Raw genomic sequence first — 26,024 nt, 5'->3', positions numbered from 1 at the left:
GTTAAGAATGTCGTATTTGAATGTCTTCACTTGATAAGTGAACAAACTGAGATCAAGAGTATAGAGTGACTTCCCTTGGTGAATGAAAGGGCTGGGACTAGAACTCATTCTCTGAAACTCAGGATAACAAGTTTTCTCTTCCAACCCTGGATAAAACAAACAAACATAAAACCAAACAAACAATAATTTGATGTCATGGATGGCATCCAGGACAATCTGAGTCAGACAAAGCCAGGGTCTTTTTTCAACCCTGTAATTAAGTTGGCAGATCCTGTGAAGCATGCCATGTAGCTGGTTAGGAATAAGTCTCTGGAATTCACAAATATCTCCCCACCTTCTGATGCCCTTCTGCTCTTCTTCTTGATTTGAGCTATCGGTGATGAGACCTCCCAAAGATAATTTTCTCAAGGTTTCTAGTCTCTATTGGACTATTTATTCCTTATCCCACAAATTGTACTCCTAATGGACTGGAGAATTATATTGAAAAAGGAAAGGGAATGAGAAGGAAATGTGGATGCTATAAATACTTCTGTCCAGGACTGCAGGGATCAGCAGTGAGAGACCCATTGAGTCAACTGGGTTATGCAAATTACTCCATTCACTCTAGGGTGGAAGTAGACAGAGAGAGGCTTCCTAGTCTGACTCTGAAGGGCTAGGGAACAAGGGGCAAATGCTACCTTAGTATAAAAATTGCAGAGACATTGTGAGCACTTCCTTCTTCAGACCCTGGGCATTCTGCGAATTAAAAAAAAAGTAGCATAAATGTCAAAATGTAGCAAACATTAAGCATAAGATCATTGAAACAGAAACCTGTGAACCATAAAACACTAGTTTGAAAAAATAATCTGCAGATGTGTTTCTGAGTTGTCCAATATATTTGCAGATATCTATTTTTAGCAATTGTAGCATAATGGACAGAGGGCCATCATCATAGGGGTCCAGGAGATCTGTATTAGAAAGCTCTATTTGACTATTACCAGTGATGGGACCTGAGTAAGTCATTACCCTATTCTGCCTCAGTTGCTCCATCTTTAAAACGGAGACAATAATTACACCTATCTCAGAGTCGTTGCAAGGAGCAAAGGAGATAATTTATTGTATTTGGCAAATCAAAGCACTCTATACATTTGAATTTTTCTTTATTAATGCAATTTTTTAAAAAATCATTTAAAATTATTTGGAATTAAGAAAATGATTGATTTCAAGGCCACTGGATGGGGAATGTTTCTATACTGGTATTTATATTTGTTGCTTTCCCATGACTGGATTATACTAAAAAGCAAATGATTCCACAGTTTGTTGCATGGAGCTCCTACCAATGTAGACCGACTTTCTTTGTGATCTGTAGCTTTTGAGCTGCCTAGAGAAGAGGTGTCAAACATACAACCCATATCACATTCCAGTCTAAACCATATTAAAACGTAGTTGGAATTTTTTACTAAAATAAATAAAACCATTAAATTATAAAAAATGTTAATATGGAATTTTAAATTCAATATATGTGTAGAAGAGAAGATTCTGTATTCTCTAGTAGCTTTTGTTCCTATTTAAGTTTGACACCACTGACCAAGGGGCATGCAATCAATGTATGTCAGAATTGAGACTTGAACTTAAGTGTTTCTGGTTCTGAAACTAGTTTTCTATTCACGATTCCACTATCTTGATCTGTTTACACTCCATATACTATTTGTATTTATACTCTGTATGTTGTATTTGTCTACACTTTTTCTTGACCAAACATTTAATATAGGGGTGGAGTTCCTAGTTAAGAAATTTTAGTAGAGAATTGAATTATTTATGAAAGTTAACAAAACTTACTGGGCCTTTGCTAATATTTAGTCTTCAAGTGATTCAATTGGTTACATTTGACATAAATCAAAGACTAGAGTATTGTTTCTTCAATTAGATTGGATGTTCTCTAAATTACTTCAGAAGAAGAAAGAAATGCACATTGGTAACCTTGCCTTGGCACTACTCTTGAACACATTTGACATTTAGTAATGTATGTTTGTAATAAATATTTACTGTATTTTATTGAGTTAAAAATTGAATTGAATGGGAGAAAACATCAATTAGTGTTTTAAAAAATTGTTCTTTTTTTTTCTTGTGAAGCATGATAAGTGTGAAAATATGTTAGAAGAATTGCTATATTGGATTGCTTGCTGTCTAGCATAAGGGGGATAGGAAAAGGGAAGGGAAAATTGGAATACAAGGTTTTGCAGAAATGAAAACTATCTTTGCATATGTTTTTAAAAATTTAAAAAGCTATTATTATAAAATAATAAACCTTGGGGGAAAAGATCTGGAAGTCTTAGTAGACCACAAAATCAGGGAAAATCAATAGATGACCAAGAAAATTAGTATCTTAGGCTGCATTCAGAGACAAAGCATTTGGGGTTAGGGAAGTTATCATTTTTCACTTTTCCTCCCTGATGAGTGCATCTCTGTAGTACTGTGTTTTCTTCTCAATACACATAGGTAAGGCATCAGTGAGCTGGTGAGAATTCTGGAGAATGGAAAATTATCTCAATTACCTGTGTATCATCAGCAATTGAAGGAACTGTGGACATCTAATATAGAACATAGAAATCATTGGAATGATGAGATGATTAGCTTCAAATTTTTGTAAAAGTTGTTATAGGAAGTATTAAACTCTTTTCTGCTTGGCCCCAGAGGATGGAATTGGCGCATCGGGCAGATGTTGCAAAGAAGGAATTTTAGGTTTGATGAAAGGAGAACTTGTAAAACTTAGAACCATTCCACAAGTAGATTAAGATAACCTTTAAAAATGAGTTCTCTCTTATTTTACTTCTAAAAGCTAAGACAGGAAGACTACTTAATAAAATATTTATATGATGGCATTCTCTTCTTAGGTATGGATGGTCTCTGAGATCATTTCCAAATCTGAAATTCTGTGATTCTAAATCAGAATTGGCTAATACTATCCAGACTCAAGTTTAAAAATAGCCAACACAATTTGAAAAACATGATAATGTTTATTAATGATGATCATTTTTTAAATGAAAGCCATGGATGTCCAAACACAAACTAAATCACTTACAGCAAACTGAAGGCACACTCTCCCACATTTTTTTATTTTTTTTTATTTTTTTATTTTTTACAAAAAAAAAAAAATCATAACATATGCTTTGTTCTTTTCTGGTTGGTGGAAATGAGGCATCAAGAACACTAACAATCCCGTAAAACACACCATGTAACATAGATTTCAACTCTGCCAATGGCATTTAGTAAATGCTCCCTTGGTATTAATTTCATCTGCTGATTTTTTTTTTTGTTGTGTTACAGTACTTATAAAGATCCCTTTAAAGCTTTAATGACTATGATTCACTTCCATGTAGAAAAATCCAGCATGTTGGCTCCAAAGGTCTCAAATGCTTGACTAGAGTTTTGTCAGTATGCTGGAATGGAAACATGGAATAATTTCTGGGAAACACATGAGGCTGGGAAGCCCATGATTTTGTTTTATTCCTCAAAGAGCTGAAAGACAAAAATCATCTCATCAAGTTGAATATTTCCTTTGTGTTTTAGATTAAACCTTCATAATGGTTGATCGTCAGTTAATTTTTTTTTTCTAAAGGTTCTACATGCTCAGATTAGTTGAGTAGAAATCAGTTATCTGTGTTACTTTTCGATGGAAGCAGGAGGAGGAAACCCATAGTTGCTACTAAAGAAGGAGAAAATAAAAGCAAAAGTAACGACAAAGCAAAAGTACCTAAACACCATATAGTCTATTTTATAGCATGGATCTGGGCTTGTATGCCATTAAGTCAAGCTGGATTAAATGTGTGGGGGGGAACCTTCCTAAAAAAGAATTCACCTCACATTATTGGCTCTTTACAAAACGGTTATCCTCTAAGCATCTTTCTAAATTGGATTTCCATAGCATTTGCAAATATGAAATCAATTCTACAGTAGTATAAACAAAACCCAGGAAAAAGGCACTTATGCACAGCAGGAGGTTGGATAGTCGATTCTATCTTCTAGGCAGCCCTTTAAAAATATCTTGTCAATTGAAGCTAATTTCTGTCCTACTTATAAATCCAGCTAAGATCCAGGATGAACTCAAGTGAGAAAGCTTTGGAAAATGGATCAGGAAGGGCCACTGTCGATATCAATTGGAAACATCTGATGAGACCACGGATCGGCATGTGAAGTGTGCACTATTATTATGTCAAGTGCATAGGAAGTTGTTGGAGAAAGTCTCTCAGTTTGCTGACTACAAAAATCCAAACAGTTGTCACAAGGGAGAGTTTGACAAGATAATTAGATGAATGATAACAAAATCTCAGCAGGGAAGTGCCCATAAATTGAATTTATTTGGGAGCATGTTTTCACAAGTATCACCAAATTGTCTAATTTTCGTTTACATTAAAAAGTGATAGCCTATAACAACTAATTACTGGAAAAGGAGGAGAAGACCAATACTTTGAACTAATGGCATAGAAAAAAAAATTACGAACATCAAAGAGTCATCATGATGGTTGAGAGCTTCCTATGAATTCCTTTGCTCATTTTGATCCTAAAAATATTTCAGTGAAATTCGTCAAGGCAAAAATTTTCAGTAAATCCTATAGAACACTGAATTTAAAGATCCAGTACAGTGATCATATTTTTAGGTCCTTTGCACTTTGTCAGGAATATCATCATATTGGCTATGCATGTATGTGTGTACATATGTATATGCACATCTCTAATATAGATGTCTATGCATATATATATACACACATAAACATATGCATACATAATGTGTTTATAATATATGTGTGTATATATGTATATAATCATATGTATATGAGACACTCATTAAAAGAATAAATAATGGAGAAGTAAGAGTCCTTTTAGAGCATAAACAACAAAGGATCCCATCTTGTTTACCTATAGGAAAGGTATGACATGTGGATGGCTTAGTTCCTTGTTTGGCAGCTGTCTAACTTCAAAATGTGCCTTTTAAAATAAAAAGATCATTACATCTAGTCTGGACATTTACAATCAATTATGAGTTAAAACAACAACAACAACAAAACAAACAAACAAACAAACAAACAAAAAAACCCAAAGCAAAACAAAGCAGTGTTTTTTACCCTGAATTGTTAGTTCAGATTCTCTAAGTTATACATTGTATGTTTTAATGCTTTTTCATCCAAAGGATCAGTTGAAACCATATGTCTACCATTGTTTCAGGATCAGAACCACTTGAAATTAAACTTTGAATCTTTAGCATATTCAGCAAAAACTAAAGGGAACAGAAAATGATTCTTCCCTATTCTTACTTATTCCAAAGCAACTTCCAAAATCTTCTGGTATATTTTGGGAAATAAGTGGATGTAATAAAGAAAAATGGAAATGAAAGTAATAGTTTACTAGGCATAAATTTTGAACTACATCCCTAAATAGACCTGGCTTATTTGTATCTCAAACTCATTGAGAGACAACAGACAACAATAGAGAAGTTTGTATACACAGGTTTTGCAAAATGCCCGGTACACAGTAAGCTCTAAATAAATGTTTTAAATTTTGATTGAATAGCTGTACTTGTAGTCAGGAAGTATTCAAATCCTGTCTCAGACACTTAGGAGTTATACAGTCTAGTGAAGTCACTTAGCTTCTTCTGGCCTCAGTTTTCTCATCTGTGTAATATAAGAGATGGCCTCTAAGGATTCTCCCAGGTCAAGATAACATGGAACAGGGGAGAAACCCAGATCTGATTAATAAATTCAAAAACAAATTTGGCTGATCATGATGCACTTAAAAAAAAAACAACCTAAACAAATATATCTCCAATCAAGCTTATTATTAAGTGAATCAAAGTATAATAACTTATCCTAATCTTTTTCATTAGAGGAAATAACTGATATCACAAATTCATTTGAATTTTCAAGAAAATTATTCACAATATTCCTCACTCTCCTATTTGTATTTCAGCTTTAAAAAAAAATAAAGTTCTGTTCAATTGGGACACTACTTTATTGGCAGAAAACTTATGACTGTCAGTATAATCAAGCAGCTACAGTTTTATTCACCATGCTTATATCATAGATTTTTCAAAACAAATGCCAAATTTATGCCATCTTTATCTTGCACAATTATGATACTCTAGGGCAACAGAAATAAAAAATCCAAAAGAAGAAAACTGTAGAATCATGCTTTGTTATTATAAACTATCTCTTCCCATAATAAGAAAAGTAAAACAGATATCAGACAAGATACATAAATATATAGACATTAACAGGCAGCTAACTGGTGAGGCATGAATATATAGCCACCATTAAAAGATAACAGAATGTGACTTTGATTCTGCCAAAGTTACAAAAAACCTCCACAAAAATTATATTTATTTATTCAGATCTTATGTAATGGTCTTCAAAGTTGGTATTCATTTTTATTCATTCATATAATGAACATAGAAAAGATGCATTCTTCCTATGAATCAGTATTTCAGATGACAAGTAATTCTCTTGATTTGTTTACAATGCTAGTTCCCAGTCTAAATACTCAACCACATTAGGCAGTCACTGCATGGGGACCACTCTGGATTTTGAAAACAGTTTTTCATTTGATACAACTACTGGGAACTTTCATTTTATATTCGAAATCATGCAAAATCCTAATGGTTCATAGACTTTTGGGGGGTAGTGGTGGTTAAGAAAGCATTAAAAATGAAAGAAAGTGTGCAAAATGGTGGGCTTTATCTTTTCGTGTCAGCTTTAATATCTTTCTCAGTACTCATGGATCCTTTTAGAAGGATAACTTTCGATCCATTATTTTATGAAAGTTTAATCACCCTCCTATTATGAAGCAGACCATTTCCATTCCACAAAACAAGAGGCCATTTATTTCCATTCAACCTCTTCCCAGAAGACAAAAAAAAAAAAAAATGGAGCCTTTATTTCATCCAATTTCTAATTAGAAATACATTAGCTTGTTTTGATAACAAAGATATGAACAATAGAAGATCTATACCACTGTTGCTTTCTGGGAGCAATAAGTTGATCACTTTAAACTTTTTATGAGGAACTGCATTCAATGTGCATGGTCTCCCAGGATAGCTTGCATCATCTGGCATACTTTCCTTCCTCACCTCTGCCATGTTAGGGTTGCTTGTTTTATTCAAAGCACAGCTTATGTCACCTCTTCCATGAGTCCTTTTCTGGTGCCCTTTTCCCAGTGACTAACACTTTCTCCCCCTTGCAGTGACTTTTCTAGGTATTTACTATTTATTTTTATGTTTACATTTTGTATCTCCTGTACATCAGTGTAAGCTGTTGCAGGGCAGGGACCATTTTGTTTTAGCCTTTGCATACCCAGCATTCAACCCAGAGTCTTTCTTATACACAGAAAAAAGTACTCACTAAATAAATATTTGTGGAATCGAATTGATTTGTTGAAGTCATATGGTGGTCTTTAAAAATATGCCTAGTCTAGAGATGACGTATTAAGCTGTCATCATTATTTTTGTGTTTGTTTTTTTTTAAAAAAATGACAAAACAGCAAGGAACATTTTAGCTCTTTAATGAGCAAAGATTCAGGTCTCTTAGCATTGGAATAATAATCATTTTCCAGATTATCTTTATTTCACTCAGTGACCAGGAACATGGCCAAGAAGTACAAAGTAATTTCCATTAAGTAGTATACAATTTTTGTGTGTGTGTAATAAGCTTTCATTCTTGAAAAAGAGTAACTGAAAAAGAAATGTTTCTGTTACTGCAGTTAGTTTGTCAGAGAAAGTTCTTTGCATTATCTTACAAACTATCAAAATTGCTAGTAATCTGAAAAAATGTAAAAAAAAATCACATAACTTTAGTCTAATAGAAATATAGTACAGGTCAGAGAGAAAGTATTTATCAGGGATGTGCTCTTAAGTCCATCTCAATTTTTTTCTTTTAATATAAATGTACATCTGATTACATATACAAACATTTGGAAAGGTCTGTGATATACTGGTATTGGTAAACAATGGGGGAATGGAGAGGTTTCCTGTGATCCTAGAACAGTTGCTGAAAATCACACATATAAGAATGACTAAAACCCTCCAGTTTGGATGACTCTTCTTTCTGAACCTCTCCACTCACATTGGATGCTAGCTAGAGATCTCATCAGCAAATTCTGGTGAATGGACTTTGGTGATAACGATATGAAAGGTGAGAAGGGACATGAGATTTTATCGAAATAGTATTAGTAAACATTTTGTCATGCAACATGAGTAAATCAAGAATTGAGAGCTGTAATCAGAGTGGCAATATTGGGGCATCCTTATATCATAAAATACCATTGTAAATAAATCTTTGGACACACTTCACCTTACCAAGAGGAACAAAATACAGTTTTAACCAAAGCACGGCAAATTAGAAATCCTTCAACACAAGTCCCATTTGGGTAATATTTCTATAAATTATTTAGATGAAAACATAAAAGAACATTAAAAATACAGAAAGTTGTTTGTTTTCTCTCTGGGATTCATTTCAGCGAGTGTTCACCCCCTATCCCTATAGATTCATCAGCTACCTTTCATAACTAACACCTTAACACCTTTTTATTCCTGAAGCTACTCTAAATTATTCTATTGCAATAACTTCTGCCCCCTTATAATTCTTCTTTGGATTCTGCCAATTGATGGAGGAAGCTTCTATGAAAAAATTCCAATGGGATGAGAAGAATTTTAATTGCAGCTTAATCAGCAGCACAGCCACCAAGCATATCAATGATCATGCACGTCGTGCTAAAAATCCCCAGTTTCCTTGATCCCCCACCAATTTATACTGACAGCACTTATGTGAAAATGTTGACCCTGCCAGGCTTCACTTTGCTGTTTGACCAGCAGGTTTCAGCATAAGCCTTGTTCTACTAAGGCCGTTAACAGCACTGGTGTTTTGTGTACTTATATCCAAATTAGTAAATATGGACTACACAAGAAAACAGTTCCAAATAAAAACTGGTGAAAATTATCTGACATTCCATTAGTGTGTCCCTTGTGCATATTTATAGATTTTTTTGTTCTTTAAATTTCAGTCATAGTTCTTTCCTGTTTGGTGTTGCACATGCCTAATTCCAATATGTAACTTAAATCTTCAAAAAATTAATACTTGAATGTGAATGAAAAAGTATCATTCAGAACAACTGCTTCAAGCAATCGAGATCAGTTTTAAAGTTCATTTGTGTAACTATATACAATTCATTTTTTTTCAAAACCTCAAAAGTTCTTGATATGTATATTCACATAATATTCCTCCTTATTTAAATAGTAAGTCTTTGTAGGTTGAAAGCCAAGCAATCCCCAGTAATTGCTTACTGTAATCCGTCAAAAAATAGAGTTTGTTTCATCTTGTCTGGCTATACCCTGGTTGTTGAATGTGAGTGGGGATGGGGGTGGGGATGGGGCAGAGTATTGTTCTGTCCTCCAGTAAACGTATTGAACGTGTGTAAGGGCTGGATTCCTGGTATAGTGTTGGGAATCATGGTAATGGTGTTAGGGGTCATTAAGGGAACATCGTCAGGAGATCTCCTCATAGCTAGTGTGTAGTCTGGGGGGCAGGCGGTCCGAAGAACCACCTCATGTGGATGGATAGACTCACATTCATGATCCAAGTCTGTGTGCTTCATTTGGAGGGACATTATCTCCTCTTCTTGTGCGTGGGTAAGGTCATTGGTTGTCGTACGCTGAGGGCTACATCTCCTATGAACATCGTGTCTCCTCTTATCCTTCTTGTAGTAGAGAGCGGCAAAGGCCAAGATATTCAGAAATAGTAAAGATGCCCCGACTGCGATGGTCACACTCAACTCCGTAGAGTAGTCCCGTTGATCGACGGAAAATGGACTCGGTTGCTGCTTGGGATCATCTTGCTTGGCTGTAGGAAAGGCTGATGTGACTGGTACAGAATTTTTCCTTGTTGGCCTGAAGGTAATATCAGTAGAGGGCACTTTAGTTGTAGTAGAGGTATACTGAGAAATGTCATTGAGATTGTGCAGATGAGGTACCAGCTCCAGCCAGAGGTTCACCTTATTAGCCCTGTAATGCTCTTTTACTCTTGGCTTTAATCCAATATGGAGATAGAGTTGATCTTTCTGGGAATATCTGGTCCATGCTACTTCTTCAAAACGATTGGGCTTCGTGTGGATAAACTTTGTGTCTTGAGGGACAGGTTGATTTGGATCACTATGGAATTTAAAGAGAGATAGACAAAGGGACAGTGACAGAGGAGGGGGGAGAGAGGAGGGAGAAAGACAGGAGGAAAAGAGAAAGAGAGAGAGAAAGAGAGAGAGAGAGAGAGAGAGAGAGAGAGAGAGAGAGAGAGAGAGAGAATTTGTTACAGTAATTGTTGAAAGCTGGATTGGTAATATTCACTTTCCAAATAAATGTTACTTCATTTCAAAAGTATCCCAAGCAAGACCTTATATGTAACATCATGGTTTGTGATGATGCAAATCAATTTAGGATCAATTAGTAAGTACATGTTCCTACTTGTTATGTATCAGACACTGGTGTATCAGATACAATGAAAGGGTCTCTGTTGTCATGGAGCTTACATTCTAGCAAAAAAAGTATAACTCCAAAGACAGGCAAAATTACATCTTTAATTAATACTTGATTTAAAATAAGAATCTTTAAATTCATTTGGCTCCTTTAATTTACTTTGGAGTGGAATCATGTCTACCTGGAAGCAAATAAAAGTTAACTTACTTTTTTACTTATAATTCAATCACAATTTCATCCAAAAGAGGAATTATGAAATTGTAATTAATCTAATAGTCTACATATACAATGTTTTTCATCTAGAGTAGTGCATGTTTTCTAACAGAAATGTATTTTCTTTTCTTACTTTGATTTATTAAAATTCTTATGAAAACAAAAAAAAGGTAAATATTGATTTTGAAAATAGCAGTTTCTTTTTTGAGGAAAAATTCTTCTCATTTTAAATGACAATTACACCCTATTTTGTTACATCCACAAGTTTCTTCTTCCTTTGCTAACCCTCCCTGCCCCACAAAATATTGTTTTTCAATATTAAAAAGAGAATGATGCCATTAAGTTAAAATTTAAAATGATTCTCACACATTGTACTTACCCAGTTTTAGCAAAATTTGTCCAATAAGTCATCACTACTGCACTCAGCATCACATCGTTTTTAGAGAAATTACAAGGAAATAACTCCGTTGGACCAATCATGGGGATTCCCAAAACGTAAGGAACCTCATCTCCATGAGCTGCATCAGCCCAAGCTGGAACTTGATCTGTTTGGCAATGATGGTAGAAGGCATAGAAGTATGTAGGTGAACCAAAGTTTGAATGCAGATCTGCTGTAGCCACTGCGGGTGCCACCCACTGATGGTCAGTAAATAAAGCCAATAGTGTCTTGCGTCTAGTCTCAGGATTATGTCGATCTGCCCAGTCTGTATACATAAATTTAATAGTTTCCCTCAAAACGTCTTTGCCTTCAGGGTATCCATATAGATTATCAACAAAATTGGAGACAGCAAAGTCAAAATCACTAGCTGAAATCCCATCTTCACTATCTACTATATTTTCAACAAATTTTAACCCTTCCCCTTGGTTAACACCCAACATTATATCATAGTTGAGAAATTCCCCTTGTTCCATCAGTATTTGAGGGTCATCTGGTATCACATCACCATCAATTACTGGTCCAAAGGCTATGTGGTATCGAGCTGGTTGGATATCTTGGTCAATAAGTTCTTTATAAGGCTTCTTCTGCAGACATTCAACTAGCTCTACGGTATCAGACATGTTGCAGCCAACTTTTGTAGCCAACATCCTGGCATATTTCGCAGGTTGGAAGCTAACAGCCCAGCTGGAGAGGGCTGTTCCACTTTGAGCTATTGCCCGTTGAAAGAGTCCTATGGGAAATAACAAAGAGGACCGAAATGACATTCAAATATTTTGAATGGTTATGATAAAACAACAGCAGATAAAATTGGATGCTGTCTTTTTAAGAGTCAAGAGCACATAGATAATTTCTCCCAAATCTTCAGTGTCCATTATGTTGCTAGATTGAAGCTTATTGGAGCAAAGAAAGGAAATGGAAGTATCTCTAGGATATGAAAAACAGGTGATATTCCACAGGGCTCTTTTGTGCTTATATGTGTACCAAATTAATCAATCAATATCTCTTTCTATCTCTCTCTCTCTCTCTCTCTCTCTCTCTCTCTCTCTCTCTCTCATTCTCTCTCTCTAATTCTCTCTCTGTGTCTCTCTCATTCTCTCTCTCTCTCTCTCTCTGTCTCTCTCTCTGTCTCTCTCTGTCTCTGTCTCTGTCTCTGTCTCTGTCTCTCTCTCTCTGTCTATCTCTTTCTCTCTCTCTTTCTCTCTCCCCCCCTTTCCCCCTTTCTCTTCCTCTCTCTCTGTATGTATATATATAAATAAAATGTTGGAGAGGGGCAATAGAAAGAAGGTTGGGGTCGCAGTGATCAATAAAGTGAGGAAAGGGAAAAGGAATACTTTTCTAGACAAGCCACTCATTTGACAGTCTGCACCAAACTGACTCTACCAACAAAAGCCAAGGCAAAGCAGGTGGTACCAATACTGAGTTTGTGCCAAAAAATCACCTCTGACCACCAGCTGCTCTTTTAGAATGTATCGTCTTCCATGGCTTCTACTTTCCCCCCTTCAGAGCTCCTTTCTATATATAGTTTTACCTGAATAGGAAGGTGATTAGCTGTAAGGCCCCAGATGATATTCTCCCTAGTAATACCCCTGGAACTGCAACTAATAAAATGTTTTAGGCAGATTATTTTCAATTATATATACTAGATATTCTAAGTAAAATGTCTATCATTTAATAGAGGACTTTGAATTGCTAGAATGTTGTGACTATGTCAAAACCAAGGCTAGTGATTTCATGAGGGTGATTCAACTTTCTAGTTCCTTGGACATAAAATATTATTTTCTGGAATGAAGAATGGGAAATACCTCATATATTGTTTTTCACCTACTTGTATTTTGGGATTATAAGGTATTGATCAAAAGTTTCATAATACTAAAAGTCCCTAATGGAACTTATCTAGCCACTAAGATCTTTTTTCCCCCCATGAACTCCTTGCTTTAAAACAAAATTTAAGAGCATAGGTTTTTAAGGAAAAGCAAAAAGAACAGTTTTCTTAATACTCCAAGTATCATTTTCTGGTGTGGCTATTTGATTCACATTCTTAATTATTCACATATATAAAAGAGTTAGGACTTTTCACAAAGATACCAAAAGATTCAAAATTAGATTTAACTTTTCAAAAAGTTACTTTTCAATACATAAGTAAATTGAATAAAAATCTATTCTATATTTCTTTTAGAAAAGAAACTGTAATATCTAGCAGAAAACCATCTAAGTTCATTTAGATTTCCTGAAATCTTGAGATATACCCTGGCAGTGGGTGACAGTGCCTAGCTTTTCATGGTAAAGGTGTTGACTCAATATTTATTGATTTAAATTCTAGTATAAGAAAAGTTCCTTAAGGACAAAAATGGCTCCCCCCCCATTGTCTCTGTATGCAAAAGCTTACAATTTATCTTCTACATATTATGTGCTTAATAAATACTTTGTTGGATTAAAGTTGAATTGAATGAATATAGTTAATTAGTTTCAGAACATAGCATAGTATATTGTAAAATGACATTACAGGGGACAGTTTATTGTATAGGAGGAGAACTGAATGACTCAGATATCTATCTATGATTATTCTGGTTGAGAAAAAGGAACAGAAAGCAGAAATTTCCAGATAGGGGGTTTAATTATATTAAGTATGGTTGGGAAATTTTAATAGGGTTCAGTTATGATGTCTTAAGGACAATATAGTGGGATATTGGATGGGTTAATGTTAGTTGAATAAGTTTCCAACTTGCTCTAGTTTTTGGCTCAGAAAGTTCTTAGATTTAGATATGGAAGGAGCCCAAGTGGTCCCTAATCCATTTAATCTTACTGATAATTTGCACATATCAGGGAAATGAGGCTAGAGATATCAAGTGTCTTATTCAATATTATAGAATAAGAGAGACCTGATTTGAATCAGGTCTTCTGATTCCAGGCATCTCTAAATCTGTTCATTCCAATATACCATGCCAAAGAAATTTTTTAAAAAATCAAGTACTCTATAGCATCAGCTATTCCAAAACAAGTCATTTTTGCACAGATTCATTCTCAAAAAATTAAAGGTGTTAATTACTCAAGTGCTGAAATGTTCCTGAGCAATACTATTGAATAATTTTGAAACCTCTCTTGATTAAGACAGACAAATTTTTTAATGTGAAAAACTCAATATACTACATAAGAGTGGAAACTTATATGTGGTAGCACCCAAACTTTGTGACATCATGTCATATGTCATATTATAAGAGTTAGTTTGAATTAATGTTAATATGTAGAAATGTATAATCTCTTAACCGAGGGCAAGGAAGTCTTTTATGTAGTAGGAAAATAGCCTTAAGAATGTAATTTTCAATAGAACTGAATAATAACATGTTTGGGGGCTCACTGATAACACTTATAGCCTCTCAATTTTATAATGAAAAGGATAATTCAGTTGATGAAGACCTGATTTGACTAGTGGTAGAATGGAAAATATATTAAACCACACTGTTTTATAACAAAGTTGTACATTATTCAATCCCACTGTTATTTTCAGAGTATTAGGATAATAGTAAATAATATTTTCAGAATTATTTAGTCTTATAATTGATGTTCTAAGTCAGGGGTCCTCAAACTACAGCCCGCGGGCCAGATGCAGCAGCTGAGGACATTTATCCCCCTCCCCCAGGGCTATGAAATTTCTTTATTTAAAGGCCCACAAACCAAAGTTTTTGTTTTTATTATAGTCCGGCCCTCCAACAGTCTGAGGGACAGTAAACTGGCCCCCTATTTAAAAAGTTTGAGGACCCTTGGAAGGCTTCATAATGCCATGGGGAGGTATCTCTGGATTTTTCAGGGCAACAAACAGTGGTTCCCCTAAACGCACGCTGAAAGGTTCTACCAAACTGGAAAAGATTTGAGTATAGGTTCAGTTTTGGAAGAATATGTAAATATATCATAACTAACTAAAATATAACTATTCTATTATAAACAAATAATAATAAATAAGATAACATAATTAAATCTGGAGAGGCATCATACTAGAATGATTATGGTTGAAAGTTCATCTACTACGTCACAAAGGGAACAATTGACTAACATTATATCTAATCTTTGAAGCATTCAAATAATTTTGTTCCAGTCAATTAGCCTGATATGGAAGTAGGAATGTATTGCTAACATTGTGACTGGGTTTGCATCTATGTTTTTATTCCTACATTCCTGTTTTGTTTTTAATGGATTGAGTTCTTAGCTCATATTATCTTTAGCATCCTTCTAATTCTGGGAGGTAAGTTGGAAATAATTCCTGCAATCAATAAAACCAAAGTAAAGAAATTGCTTCTTCATTTAAATGCAGTTAGATACTAGATTTACTGTGACCTACAAAATCAAATTTTCAAAAAAGGACATGTTAATTCTTCAGAAATACATTATCATAATAAAGACACAAACATTATAGTAACAATTAAAATCTCTAACAGGTGTTGTCACATCTCAATAAAGTCAATGAATATTTTACATAAAATATATGAACAAGTTATGGCTCAAACAATAGACAATTCACTGAATACATACATTTAGTTGATGACTAGTTACCTTCCTGTAGTTCCATATGAAGACATTTATGGTACAACACAAAACCAGATACTCTGTCTTCTCTCACATAAACTTTAACTTTACCAATAAAAATGCTTCACAAATTAAAACCAGCATTTAAGTACCTTGTTGGGTCTTTACTATATACATTTGTAATATAGAAGATTTACTTGAAATTACATAAAGAAATTATCTTATTTTCTGTTTATACATATGTATGCATATGTAAATATTTATATGTAAAAGAATATAATTATATGTGTATATATACATATATAGTTTATACAGTTTGTGCTTGCATATGGATCTCTCTGTGTGTGTGTAAGAATGAGAGAGAGACAGACAGACAGACAGAGAGAAAGAGACAGAGAAACAGAGAGAAGAAGGGAATGATCAAAAAGGATGGAGGGAGACTTCACCAACAATATTCTTCTATGTCTTTTCTGGTATTTCAAATAAAACCAACTAGATGTGGGCTGACTTTGCAGTGATAGTAAAATGGAAAAAAAATACTAAATGACAATGTGATTGGACTGGCAATACATCTTTATTTAAGAAAAGGAGGGTGCTGCGATCTGTTAATGGTAGGGGAAAATGCTTCATGGATATTCCATGCTCCCTGCTGTCTTTATATTTCAGGGGGGATTAAAAAGTAACATTCTTAAAGTTGAAAATAGGGGAAAAAGTATAAGATAAAATGTTTATGGGAAAAATTTCAAAAATTCCCCTTATAACCTGGATGCTTTGACAATTTTGGATCATGCATGCAAAATAATCAAATATTTTCTTCTCGGATGATAACTGGGAACTATGTGAATTCAGACAAACTATTTAGAGCCTAATTTTGACCTTTATGCAAAAAAAGTAGAATTCTAAGCTTCTCAACAACTCCAATGAATCTATCATTTCATTTAATGGTGGAGATTGTCTCCGCTATCTGTCTGTGATTCTTGTAAATGTCCTCCCATAAATTCACCACAAGGGGGCTATCCAATGTGCTAAAGGCCTTTAAACATCTGTTAACCTCGTTCATTTAAAATGATTCTTGCTTTCTTAAAATCTCACCTGGATTTACTGGATATAGTAAGAAAACCCATAACTGTCTATTCTGATTTCCCTAAAAGACATGTTTTACTGGGGTAAGATGTAGAAGCAGAATGATGACTAGGCTTGTGTCATTTGGAATCCATCTAAGAGAGTCTCTTTTCCAAGCTCTGCGGGAGACAGAAGAAATGTGTTTGAAACCTGAAATTTCAACATGCATAGAAAAACTGGAGGATGCGCCCATCACAGATCTGACTGTTAGTGAGCTGTGCTTTACACTCAATATGAACAGATAAGTAGATACATAGCATCACAGAATACCAATGGCGGTGGCATGCAGACACCAAAATTGTCAAAATTTGCAACCGGCATAATACCTTTGGTTGAATTGCTCCAACGGTTACCTTCAGAATAATGGGATAAAGTCAGCAGGTTGACACATGACCCCCCAGCGCCAGATCCAAAAACGGTGATTCTCAAAGGGTCACCACCAAAGAATCCAATGTTCTCACTAGTCCATCTCAGGGCCTGTATTAGATCAAGGAGTCCATAATTTCCTTTTGCTGCTTGATCTCCAGTACTCAAGAAACCTGAAAGAAATAAAAATGAGAAAAATTCTTAGAGCTTTCTATGAAGGTTATATTTATTTATCTTTATTATTATTTGTTTCTATAACAGATTGTTAATTATAAAGTAGTGGAATAAAGTATGTTATCAAAGAAATATATGACTAAGCCCCCCCCCCAAAAAAAAAAAAAATCAAAGGACCACAAAATTTAGAGCTGGAAAAGACTTTGGGTCATCTAGTTCAATCCTTTAACCTTTTCATCTCTGAGATCCAGACACAAAAAACTTATTCAAGATCACTCAGAGCTGTGATTTGAATGCAAGTCCTCTGCTTTCAAATAAAAACAATAACATTAATATAATGCCTACTAGGTGCCAGGCACTGTGCTAAGCATTTTATACATATTATTTAATCTTCACAACAATTCTAGGGAAAACGTACTATCATTATCTCAGTTTTACAGATGGGAAAACTGAGGCAAACAGGGGCTGTGACTTGTCCAGAATCATCCAGTAAATATCTGAGGTTGGAGTTGAATTCAAGTCTATTCTAACTCGAGACTCAGAACTCTATTCCCTGTGCAACAACAATGCATTATCCTGGCATTAGTTGTTGAGGTGATGAGATTAGGACTAATTAATGGACAGTTTGTGTGCTAGATTAGAATGCCTGTCATGGCAGGAGGAAGCAAGGGAGACCTCCTTCATCCTTTTGGACCATGATTCCTCGTAGTGAATTTATCTGAGGAAATGGACAAAATGGATAGGCATGGATAAGTTTTAGATGCATCATTGCAGGCAATACTCATAATGGCAAAATGACTAATCCACTAGAGTGTCATCTTTTTTTGATAATGCCTTGGAGTAAAAAGTTTTGAAGACCATAATGAACTGGGATAAATAGAGTTGATTTTTTAGATTAAAAGACACATTATTTAAATAAAAAGTCAAATAATTCATCTGTGAAAAGAAAAGCTACAACCTGAGTTAAGGAGATGATATGATAGCAATTGTTTTCAAATATTTAAAGAACTGCCATCTAGAAGGAAGAAGAGATTCAATTAATCCACTTGGCTGCAGAGGTAAAATTAGGAGAAATAAACAAAAGTTGTGAAAAAAACAAGCTTTCAATTCCAAGTAATCACAGCTATCCCCGATTTCTAAAGTGGAAGGGAATGCTTTAGGGTGTAGTAGGCTCCCCTTCGATTGAGATTTTCAAACAAGAACTGACTCTCTTGTGGGGGATTTGGGAAACACATGACTCTTTAGGAGTATCATAGAAATCTGTAAGAGATCTGTGATTTTTTTCAGCATGAGAAAGTTCTAACATGATAACACCATCACAGAATCACAGAATTTGTGGGTCAGAAAAAAACCTCAGCTGCTCTCTAGACCAATCTGTCCATGAAAAGAATTCGTGCTCTAACATGCATAAATGGTCAAGGAAGTTTCTATTTGAAGGCCTCAAAAGGAGTCAGATATCTACTAACATATGCTGTCAATCTATCTGTGACCCAGTAACTAAATTCTATATGCTTTTCTGAGAAAGTAAATGCCTTGACTAGGGTCACTTAGCTAAAGAGCTTCAGAGGTGAAATTTGCACAAAAGCATTTCTCATTTCAGGACTTTCAATTCATGATGTCATGATGACTGACTGAGAGATACCATAGAAAATCCTAAATTAAACCTTCATAATGAAGTCAACACTCATGGATGGAATCATCAAGCCAGATAATCCAGAACCGAATATCAACTTGTCCTAATGTCTGTCTGTCTGCCTCTCTATTTGAGTGACTATCATCTACCTATCTAATGAACATATTTGAGGTAAAACTTGACATATGTAATTATAGAGTCATAGATACTCTGAGGTTGGGAAAGTCTTCGAATTTTAAAAAAATACATATTCTAACCTATGCCTTCCTGAGAATCCTTTTCTCCAAATTCCCAACGAGAGGCAGTTCTGGTTTGAAAAACCTAAATCAAGGGAGAGCCTGCTACTTCCTAAAACATTTCTTTCCACTTCAGAAATTGAGGCTATCTCTAAAAGCCTGATTTTTTGCAACTTTTGCTTATTGCTCCTAATTTGACCTCTGTTGCCAAGAGGATTGATTGAATCTTTTTCCTTCTAGATGGTAGTTTGTTAAATATTTGAAAACAACTACTATGACATCATCCCCTTACCTCGAGCTGTAGCTTTTCTTTACCCAACTAAACATTCCACTTCCATTAACTTATTCTACTAGGAAATAGACTAAGACTTTGACTGATTTGGTTGTCCTTCTCTGGATATTGTCCAAAGAGCAGATCATAAATGTCCTTCAAAAATTTGGTGTTTATATATATATATATATAATATCTATAATTTATATAGTACTTTAAGGTTTTTAATGAATTTAATGGAGATAATTTCACCAATTCCTCATAAGTACTCCATTTTACAGAAGAGATAAATGAAGCAAAGTGAGTTATTGTTTCATAGTCACACAAGTTATGATAGGTCTGAAGGAGGACATAAACTCAAGTTCTTGCTGGCTCTGAGTTCAGTACTCTATCTGCTGGGTCACTTAACTGCCACAATATCATAGGAGTAGGATAATTCTTTAGTTATTCGTTTACAATCTGTTTGCAACCCCGTATAGATTCTCATAATTGAATGTAAGGTTCACAAAAGTATGGTTTGTTATCAACAAATGCTTGATTTTATACCTACTTTATATAGATAAATATCATGGGTTATCTAAAAATTTCTCTGGTTAAAGGGGTCATGAGTAGAAAAAGTTTAAGAATCCATATTTTACAAGAATAAAAGCAGTAAGGGTCCCAGAGGGTTGATCTGAATTTCATCTGTATCAGGCCAGAAAGAAAATCTCCATCACTCTCATTCAAATTTGCCAATTTGATTTGATTTTGGTTTCAACCTTGTGTAGAACTGAGTCTGTTTCTCACTTCTTCTTCCTGGATTTTGCAGCTTTCTAATTGCAGTAGTAGATTATACTGTGCATCGATGAGATAGAATGAGAGGGGTGGGGGAGGGACAAGGTTCTTATCCAAAGCCACTTAGCTACGTTGTGCCCAATGGGATACAGATCCCAGGTTTCTAAGCTTTTATTCCATCCTCCTTTGCATTGCAGTGGCCCATCTCTGGGGCTACTGTCAGAAACTAGTTTACAAAGTGCACCTGCATGTGAAGAGTGCTGACTACCTCAAGTACTCTAAATAAGAATCTCTCTCTCTCTCTCTCTCTCTCTCTCTCTCTCTCTCTCTCTCTCTCTCTCTCTCTGTGTGTGTGTGTGTGTGTGTGTGTGTCTCCCTCTCTTTTGCCCTCTTCCTCTCCTTCTTTCTTCCTCTTTCCCACTCCTTCCCTTCCTCCCTCCCTGTCTAACCCCTCTCTCCTCCTCCTCTTCCTCCTCCTTCTCCTCCGCCTTCTCCTTCTTTTTCTTCTTTAAATGTTCAATTCTGCCTACTGCCATTTTAACGACTTAGCTACAAACTTTTATTAAATGGATAAAACAAAGTTGATTTACCTAGGAAATTTGTCCCTTAAAGAGGATTTTTTTGTGAGTAATTATTCAGAATGATATTTTAAAAAGACTTTTTTGAAACATAATGTTAGAAATAGTAAAACCTTTGAAAAATGAAAAGAAACCATTTCAAATTCTCCCAAGACATATCTTACATGAATGCTTATCAAAAAGCTGCCCTCTCTCACTGTCTCCATCTCTTTTTCTCTCTCTGTCTCTCTCTCAAAAAACGAAATCTTTCTATTAGAAACATTCCTGAATTTCATTACGTCATTTCCTTCCTCACCTCAGTCCTCCACCCCCCCACCCCACCCCACCCCCTGCCCACATCCATAACCACTTCCTTGTAATAAAGAAAAACAGGCGGACATAAAATGGCACCTGATTGTGTGCAGCATTCTGCACCCCAATTCCCCACTTCTCTACTAAGAAAAGAGACTTATGCTTCATTAGTCATCCCCAGGATAAAGTCACTGCCCTCATTTTCTAATTATTCCTCAGCCTTTAGGCAAAAGCTCACTTCAGTTGGTAATATTTAAACTTGTTTCTACAATTAGGTGACTCACTGCTCTTTGTAATGGCAATCAAGCATTCTACACAGCCATTATAAAGTACACCTACTAGCTAAAATATTTCCACCTTAACAGAAGTGACAAAGTGAAATCTTTTTCAAAAAAAAAAACAAAACAAAAATATATTACCATATGCCATAAAATTGAAAATATATGCTATTTACCTCACATATTATATAGATTGAACCAGACCAGTAAAAAAACATCAAAGTAATCTATTCCAACTCTCATATTTTCAGATCAAGAAGCTGTGACTTAGGGGTGCTAAGGGACATAGACATCATCATGTGGTACAAAATAAGCTGAGCTTGGAATTATAAAGAGCTACATTCAAATCTTGTTTTATGATATTAATTGTATCATCCTGAAAAAAAAAAACACTTAAATTATATGTGCTTTTAACAATTTCATCATATTTATTTACTAAGTCTTAGGTTGCAATCTATAATGGCATCCAGAGTTCTCACAATGGAATTTCCTTATCACTGACTCTTTAACCATCTCCAGAAATAATTTGTATATTTCACATTTATTATACTTTTATGTTTATCAAATAATGCACAGTGTATGTGTGTGTGTGTGTGTGTGTGTGTGTGTGTGTGTATCTTCAAGTATGAACTGCTTGCCATCTGGGGGAGGGAGGGGAAAAATCAGAACAGAAGTGAGTACAAGGGATAATATTGTAAAAAAATTACCCTGGCATGGGTTCTGTCAATAAAAAGTTATTTTAAAAAAAAAGTATCTATCAGTTGGTCATTGTGCACACTCCACACCAAATCAACACCCAGCCTTCCCTTAAATATGAAGATGGCCTTTAAAAGTTGCTATGGCCCCATATTTCATATGGGCATTCTGGTGATGAACTACTTTCAAATTAGCTGGATAGGTCCTCAGGGAACAGGCATCCAGACTGCATTCACAGTCTTTCTAATATTTTCTGTTCCCTGTGTTTCACTGACATAGTCTGTGAAAAGCCAGAGTTGATGCAAGTTACATAATCTGGGGGTGGGGAGAGGAGAAAGAAGAGAAAGGAGAGAAAGAAGAGAGAGAGAGAGAGAGAGAAAAAGAGAGAGAGAGAGAGACAGACAGACAGATAGAGAGAGACAGAGAGAGAGAGACACAGAGAGAGAGACAGAGAGAGAAAGAGAAAAGCAGGGGAAAGGGCCCTATTAAAGTAGTATAAAAGCATCTGAAATTCCTAGATCCAGTATACTTGCTGGCATATATTCCTTATATCACTTTGGGCAAATAAAATGAGATCATAATACATGTAAAAATTCTTTGTAAACCTTAAAATTCTACACAAATATTATTTGTAGTTAATATCTCTAAGCTTCAATCTTTTTTAACTATAAAGAGATTGACCCGTCTGAATCCAAAAACCCAATTTGAGTATGTAATTTACATATTTAATTGGGATTACTTTACAAAACATAAGTGTTATAATTTTAATTGCTGACCTCTTTGCCTAGAATCCTCTCTCCCCGTTTCTTCCTCTTGGTTTCTCTGATTTCCTTTAAATCTCAACTAAAATTTTATCTACTACAGGAACCTTTTCACCAATCCTTCCTAAATCCAATATTTTCCCTTTGATGATGATTTCCAATTTATATTGTAATAGCCTGTATTTACATAGTTTTTTTTTTTTTTTAATATGCAATCTCCCCAATTAAATTGTGAACAACTTGAGGGCTAGGATTGCCATTTGCTTTTTCTTTTGTCCATTCATCCCTTCCTCCCTCTGTTTCTCCCTCCCTCCCTCCCTCCATTCTTTCCTCTCCTCTCTCTCTGTCTCTCTTGTCTTTTACTACCTTTTTATTTCTCTTTACTTTCTTCTTTACCCTTTCTTCCTTCCCTCCTTCCTTCTCTCTTTCCTCCCTCCCTCCCTTTCTCCTTTCCTTCCCTCCCTCCCTCCCTTCCTACCTTTCTCCCTTTCTTCCCTCCCTCCCTTCCTCCTTCTCTCCCTTCCTTCCTTCCTTCCTTCCTTCCTTCCTTCCTTCTTTCCTTCCTTCCTTTTTTCCTTCCTTCCTTCCTTCCTTCATTTCTTCCTTCCTTCCTTCCTTTTTTCTCTGTAGTATTTGGCACTGTGCCTGGTAAACAATATACAATTAATATATTCTTATTATTTGATGATTAAATGATTAAAACCTATATTTTAAGTATATGTACTGTCTCTGTGAATTTTTACTGTGACTTCTCCCATGAGCAACCTATTATTTTCAAATTTGAAAAATGTTGCACCCTTGACTTCATATAATTATATACATTGTAAAAGAATTGGTTATTATTGTATATATCCACACAAGCTTGGAAGAGTCCAATTTCTGAGATAGAAAGGTCTAGAGGAGTCGTGAAGTTTAATCTGTGTATTTTATAAGTGAAGAATCTTTAGCCTAGGAAGGATCAACTCTTTTCCCATGGTCTAACAGATAGTAATTGGCAAAGTCAGAATTTGGACCCAAGCTTTTGGACTCAAATCCCTGTGTTCTGATTAGTGCTAAAATTTAAAGATAGAGGAAATTAGAAATTTTAAAGGATTCTGATTTATTTGGAGTGGGAACTGGGTCCATTATGATGGATTACAACCCATGTTTTAGTAGGTAAGCCTTAGGGATGCCTCTGAGTCTTAGAAAGGTTATTACTTACCAATGTTTACAAAGTTAATTAATATTAGACTTGGGATTTGAACCTAGGCTAGATGGTCTAGCATGCTAACCATTATGTTATAGTGATTCTGATGGAAAAGTATAACAGAGAGTTTGAAGGAAATAATTCAATGCAATTCTTTGCCCACAGCCTCAGAGAAAGTGAAAACAATGCCTTTCACTGTTTGTATTTTTTCAATGATTCATTTGTTCCAAAGCAGCAGTGGTTATTAATGCCATAAAATGCCATAAAATAAGCTAGAAAATCTATTGTGTTTGTGAAACTACAGAATATTGTAATGACGTCTAAGAATCTAGCAACCAGATCTATAACCCAAATGAGAATATGGACAAGGTAATTCTTCATAATTTTAGGAAATAATAGTTGAAAATTCAAGTTCTGCCTTGAATGAGTCTTTGTATTTATAGCATGAAGAGATGAGGGTTTTCTAAACCACACACCTCTCTTCCAGCTTTCCTACAAGAAATTTCCTATGAGGAATGTAGAGAAATCAATATTATTTCTGAGGAACAGAAATATTCCCACAAATATTAAGTTTGCAGCAGGACTGAGGTTGAATGGAGGAATAATAGTGCAAATTAAAGCTCATAATCTGATTTATGTTAGTTTTCCTTTTTTTCTTTCTACAATGAATCACATGGAAGGTGATATGAATTTCAGCAGTGACCCCCTGTATTCCATTATTGGCTTAGCATTGTGCTCCCTGAATAGTACAATGTACTATATTTTCCAAAATAAATAAACTCAATAAAAGGTTCGATGGAGAGCATAATGAATATCCAATATAACATTATTTGCTCTAAAGCAAATTTAGGTATGAGTCAGGTCCACTCACTGGGTCATGTATACTTGAGAATTCCATTAGACAGCACTTAGTCTTTTAAGAGAGGACCATGGTACCTGAGGAAATTTCCAGTAGAACACCCAGTTATAGCCATTTCTCTTTTGGGGAGTTTTGTTTTCTTCATTTATTAATGATGAGTTTGGATATCTAAGGCCCATTCTCAGATAAGATTATAGTACTATGATCCTCTTAACAATAAAATAAAATAAAAAAACAGCAGCTTCCCATGTTTGGAAGATAGACTTTTTAAAATCCAGTACCACCTCCTAAAAAAAAAAGCCTATCTGATTTCACCAGCTTTTGTTGCTCTTCCCCATGTAACTTATTTTGCAGAAATTATGTACTTAATTTTCTGTGTTTTCTGCAAAGTAAGGGGGAGAATATAGGTTCCTTGAAGGTTGGGGCTATATAATTTTTATTATATTTCCAGGGTCTAGCAAAATGTTTGCTATATAATCAGCATATAAATATGTATTGATTTTTAAAATTGAATTAAATATTGAATAGAGCATCATAGTTCCTATGTTACTATATACATATATTATCTACCAGAATTGCCTGAAATTATCTTATGGATAATTAGAAACAACGAGGTGTCCAAATGTGGTTCATACTACCCAATGGCCATTTTGGGGTTTGACTAGAATTTTTCTGATTACAAAATTCAAGCCCTTCAGCTGCATTGAAAAGGTTCTTGCTCCCATCCAAGATAAGACTGGACCAGCAATGGATAGAACAGTGACCTTTTACTATAAAGTCAGATGAAGAATACCAGGAAAACAGTTATCCTGTATATGAAGTAGGATTAAAACTCAGGTCTCCACTAAACTATATTAGGTTACTATCAGATATAAGTATAGAGAGGTTAGAAAAGGAAGTCTAAGTCCTGGCCTAGAATATATTAGGTCAGGTCACAAAAACATCAGTGAAGTAAAATATTTGGCTTTAAATTTTCTTAGGTATCTGATAGATACTTCTCAATAAGACACCAAGAAATATGAGAAGTATTGGTGAAGCTTTTATTTATTTTTATTTTTGGTAATATTATTGACAGGTAAAATTTCTGGTTGAAATCATCTTCCAAATTATAATGATGGAATATTATTTCTGATAATTTTT

The 26,024-nt window shown here is 34.9% G+C and overlaps 1 protein-coding gene across 5 annotated transcripts in view; it reads right to left on the bottom strand.

Annotated features, from left to right (window-relative positions):
• Positions 1-2,976: 2,976 nt before the first annotated feature.
• NLGN1 (neuroligin 1) overlaps positions 2,977-26,024 on the bottom strand; it is a 1,063,794-nt gene continuing 1,040,746 nt past the window's right edge. For all 5 annotated transcript variants that reach the window (XM_051983187.1, XM_051983186.1, XM_051983190.1 and 2 more), the window contains 3 exons: positions 17,108-17,320; positions 11,082-11,871; positions 2,977-10,171 (listed from right to left, as the gene is read on the bottom strand). In XM_051983187.1, the coding sequence (XP_051839147.1) occupies positions 9,349-10,171; positions 11,082-11,871; positions 17,108-17,320 (1,826 nt within the window). In that variant the 3' untranslated portion in view covers positions 2,977-9,348. The remainder of the gene's footprint in view (positions 10,172-11,081; positions 11,872-17,107; positions 17,321-26,024) is intronic.

This window comes from Antechinus flavipes, chromosome 3 (assembly GCF_016432865.1).
Source record: "Antechinus flavipes isolate AdamAnt ecotype Samford, QLD, Australia chromosome 3, AdamAnt_v2, whole genome shotgun sequence".
Lineage (NCBI taxonomy): Eukaryota > Metazoa > Chordata > Mammalia > Dasyuromorphia > Dasyuridae > Antechinus > Antechinus flavipes.
The sequence above is the reverse complement of the archived record's forward strand: the minus strand, read 5'-3'. Positions and strand labels throughout refer to the sequence as shown.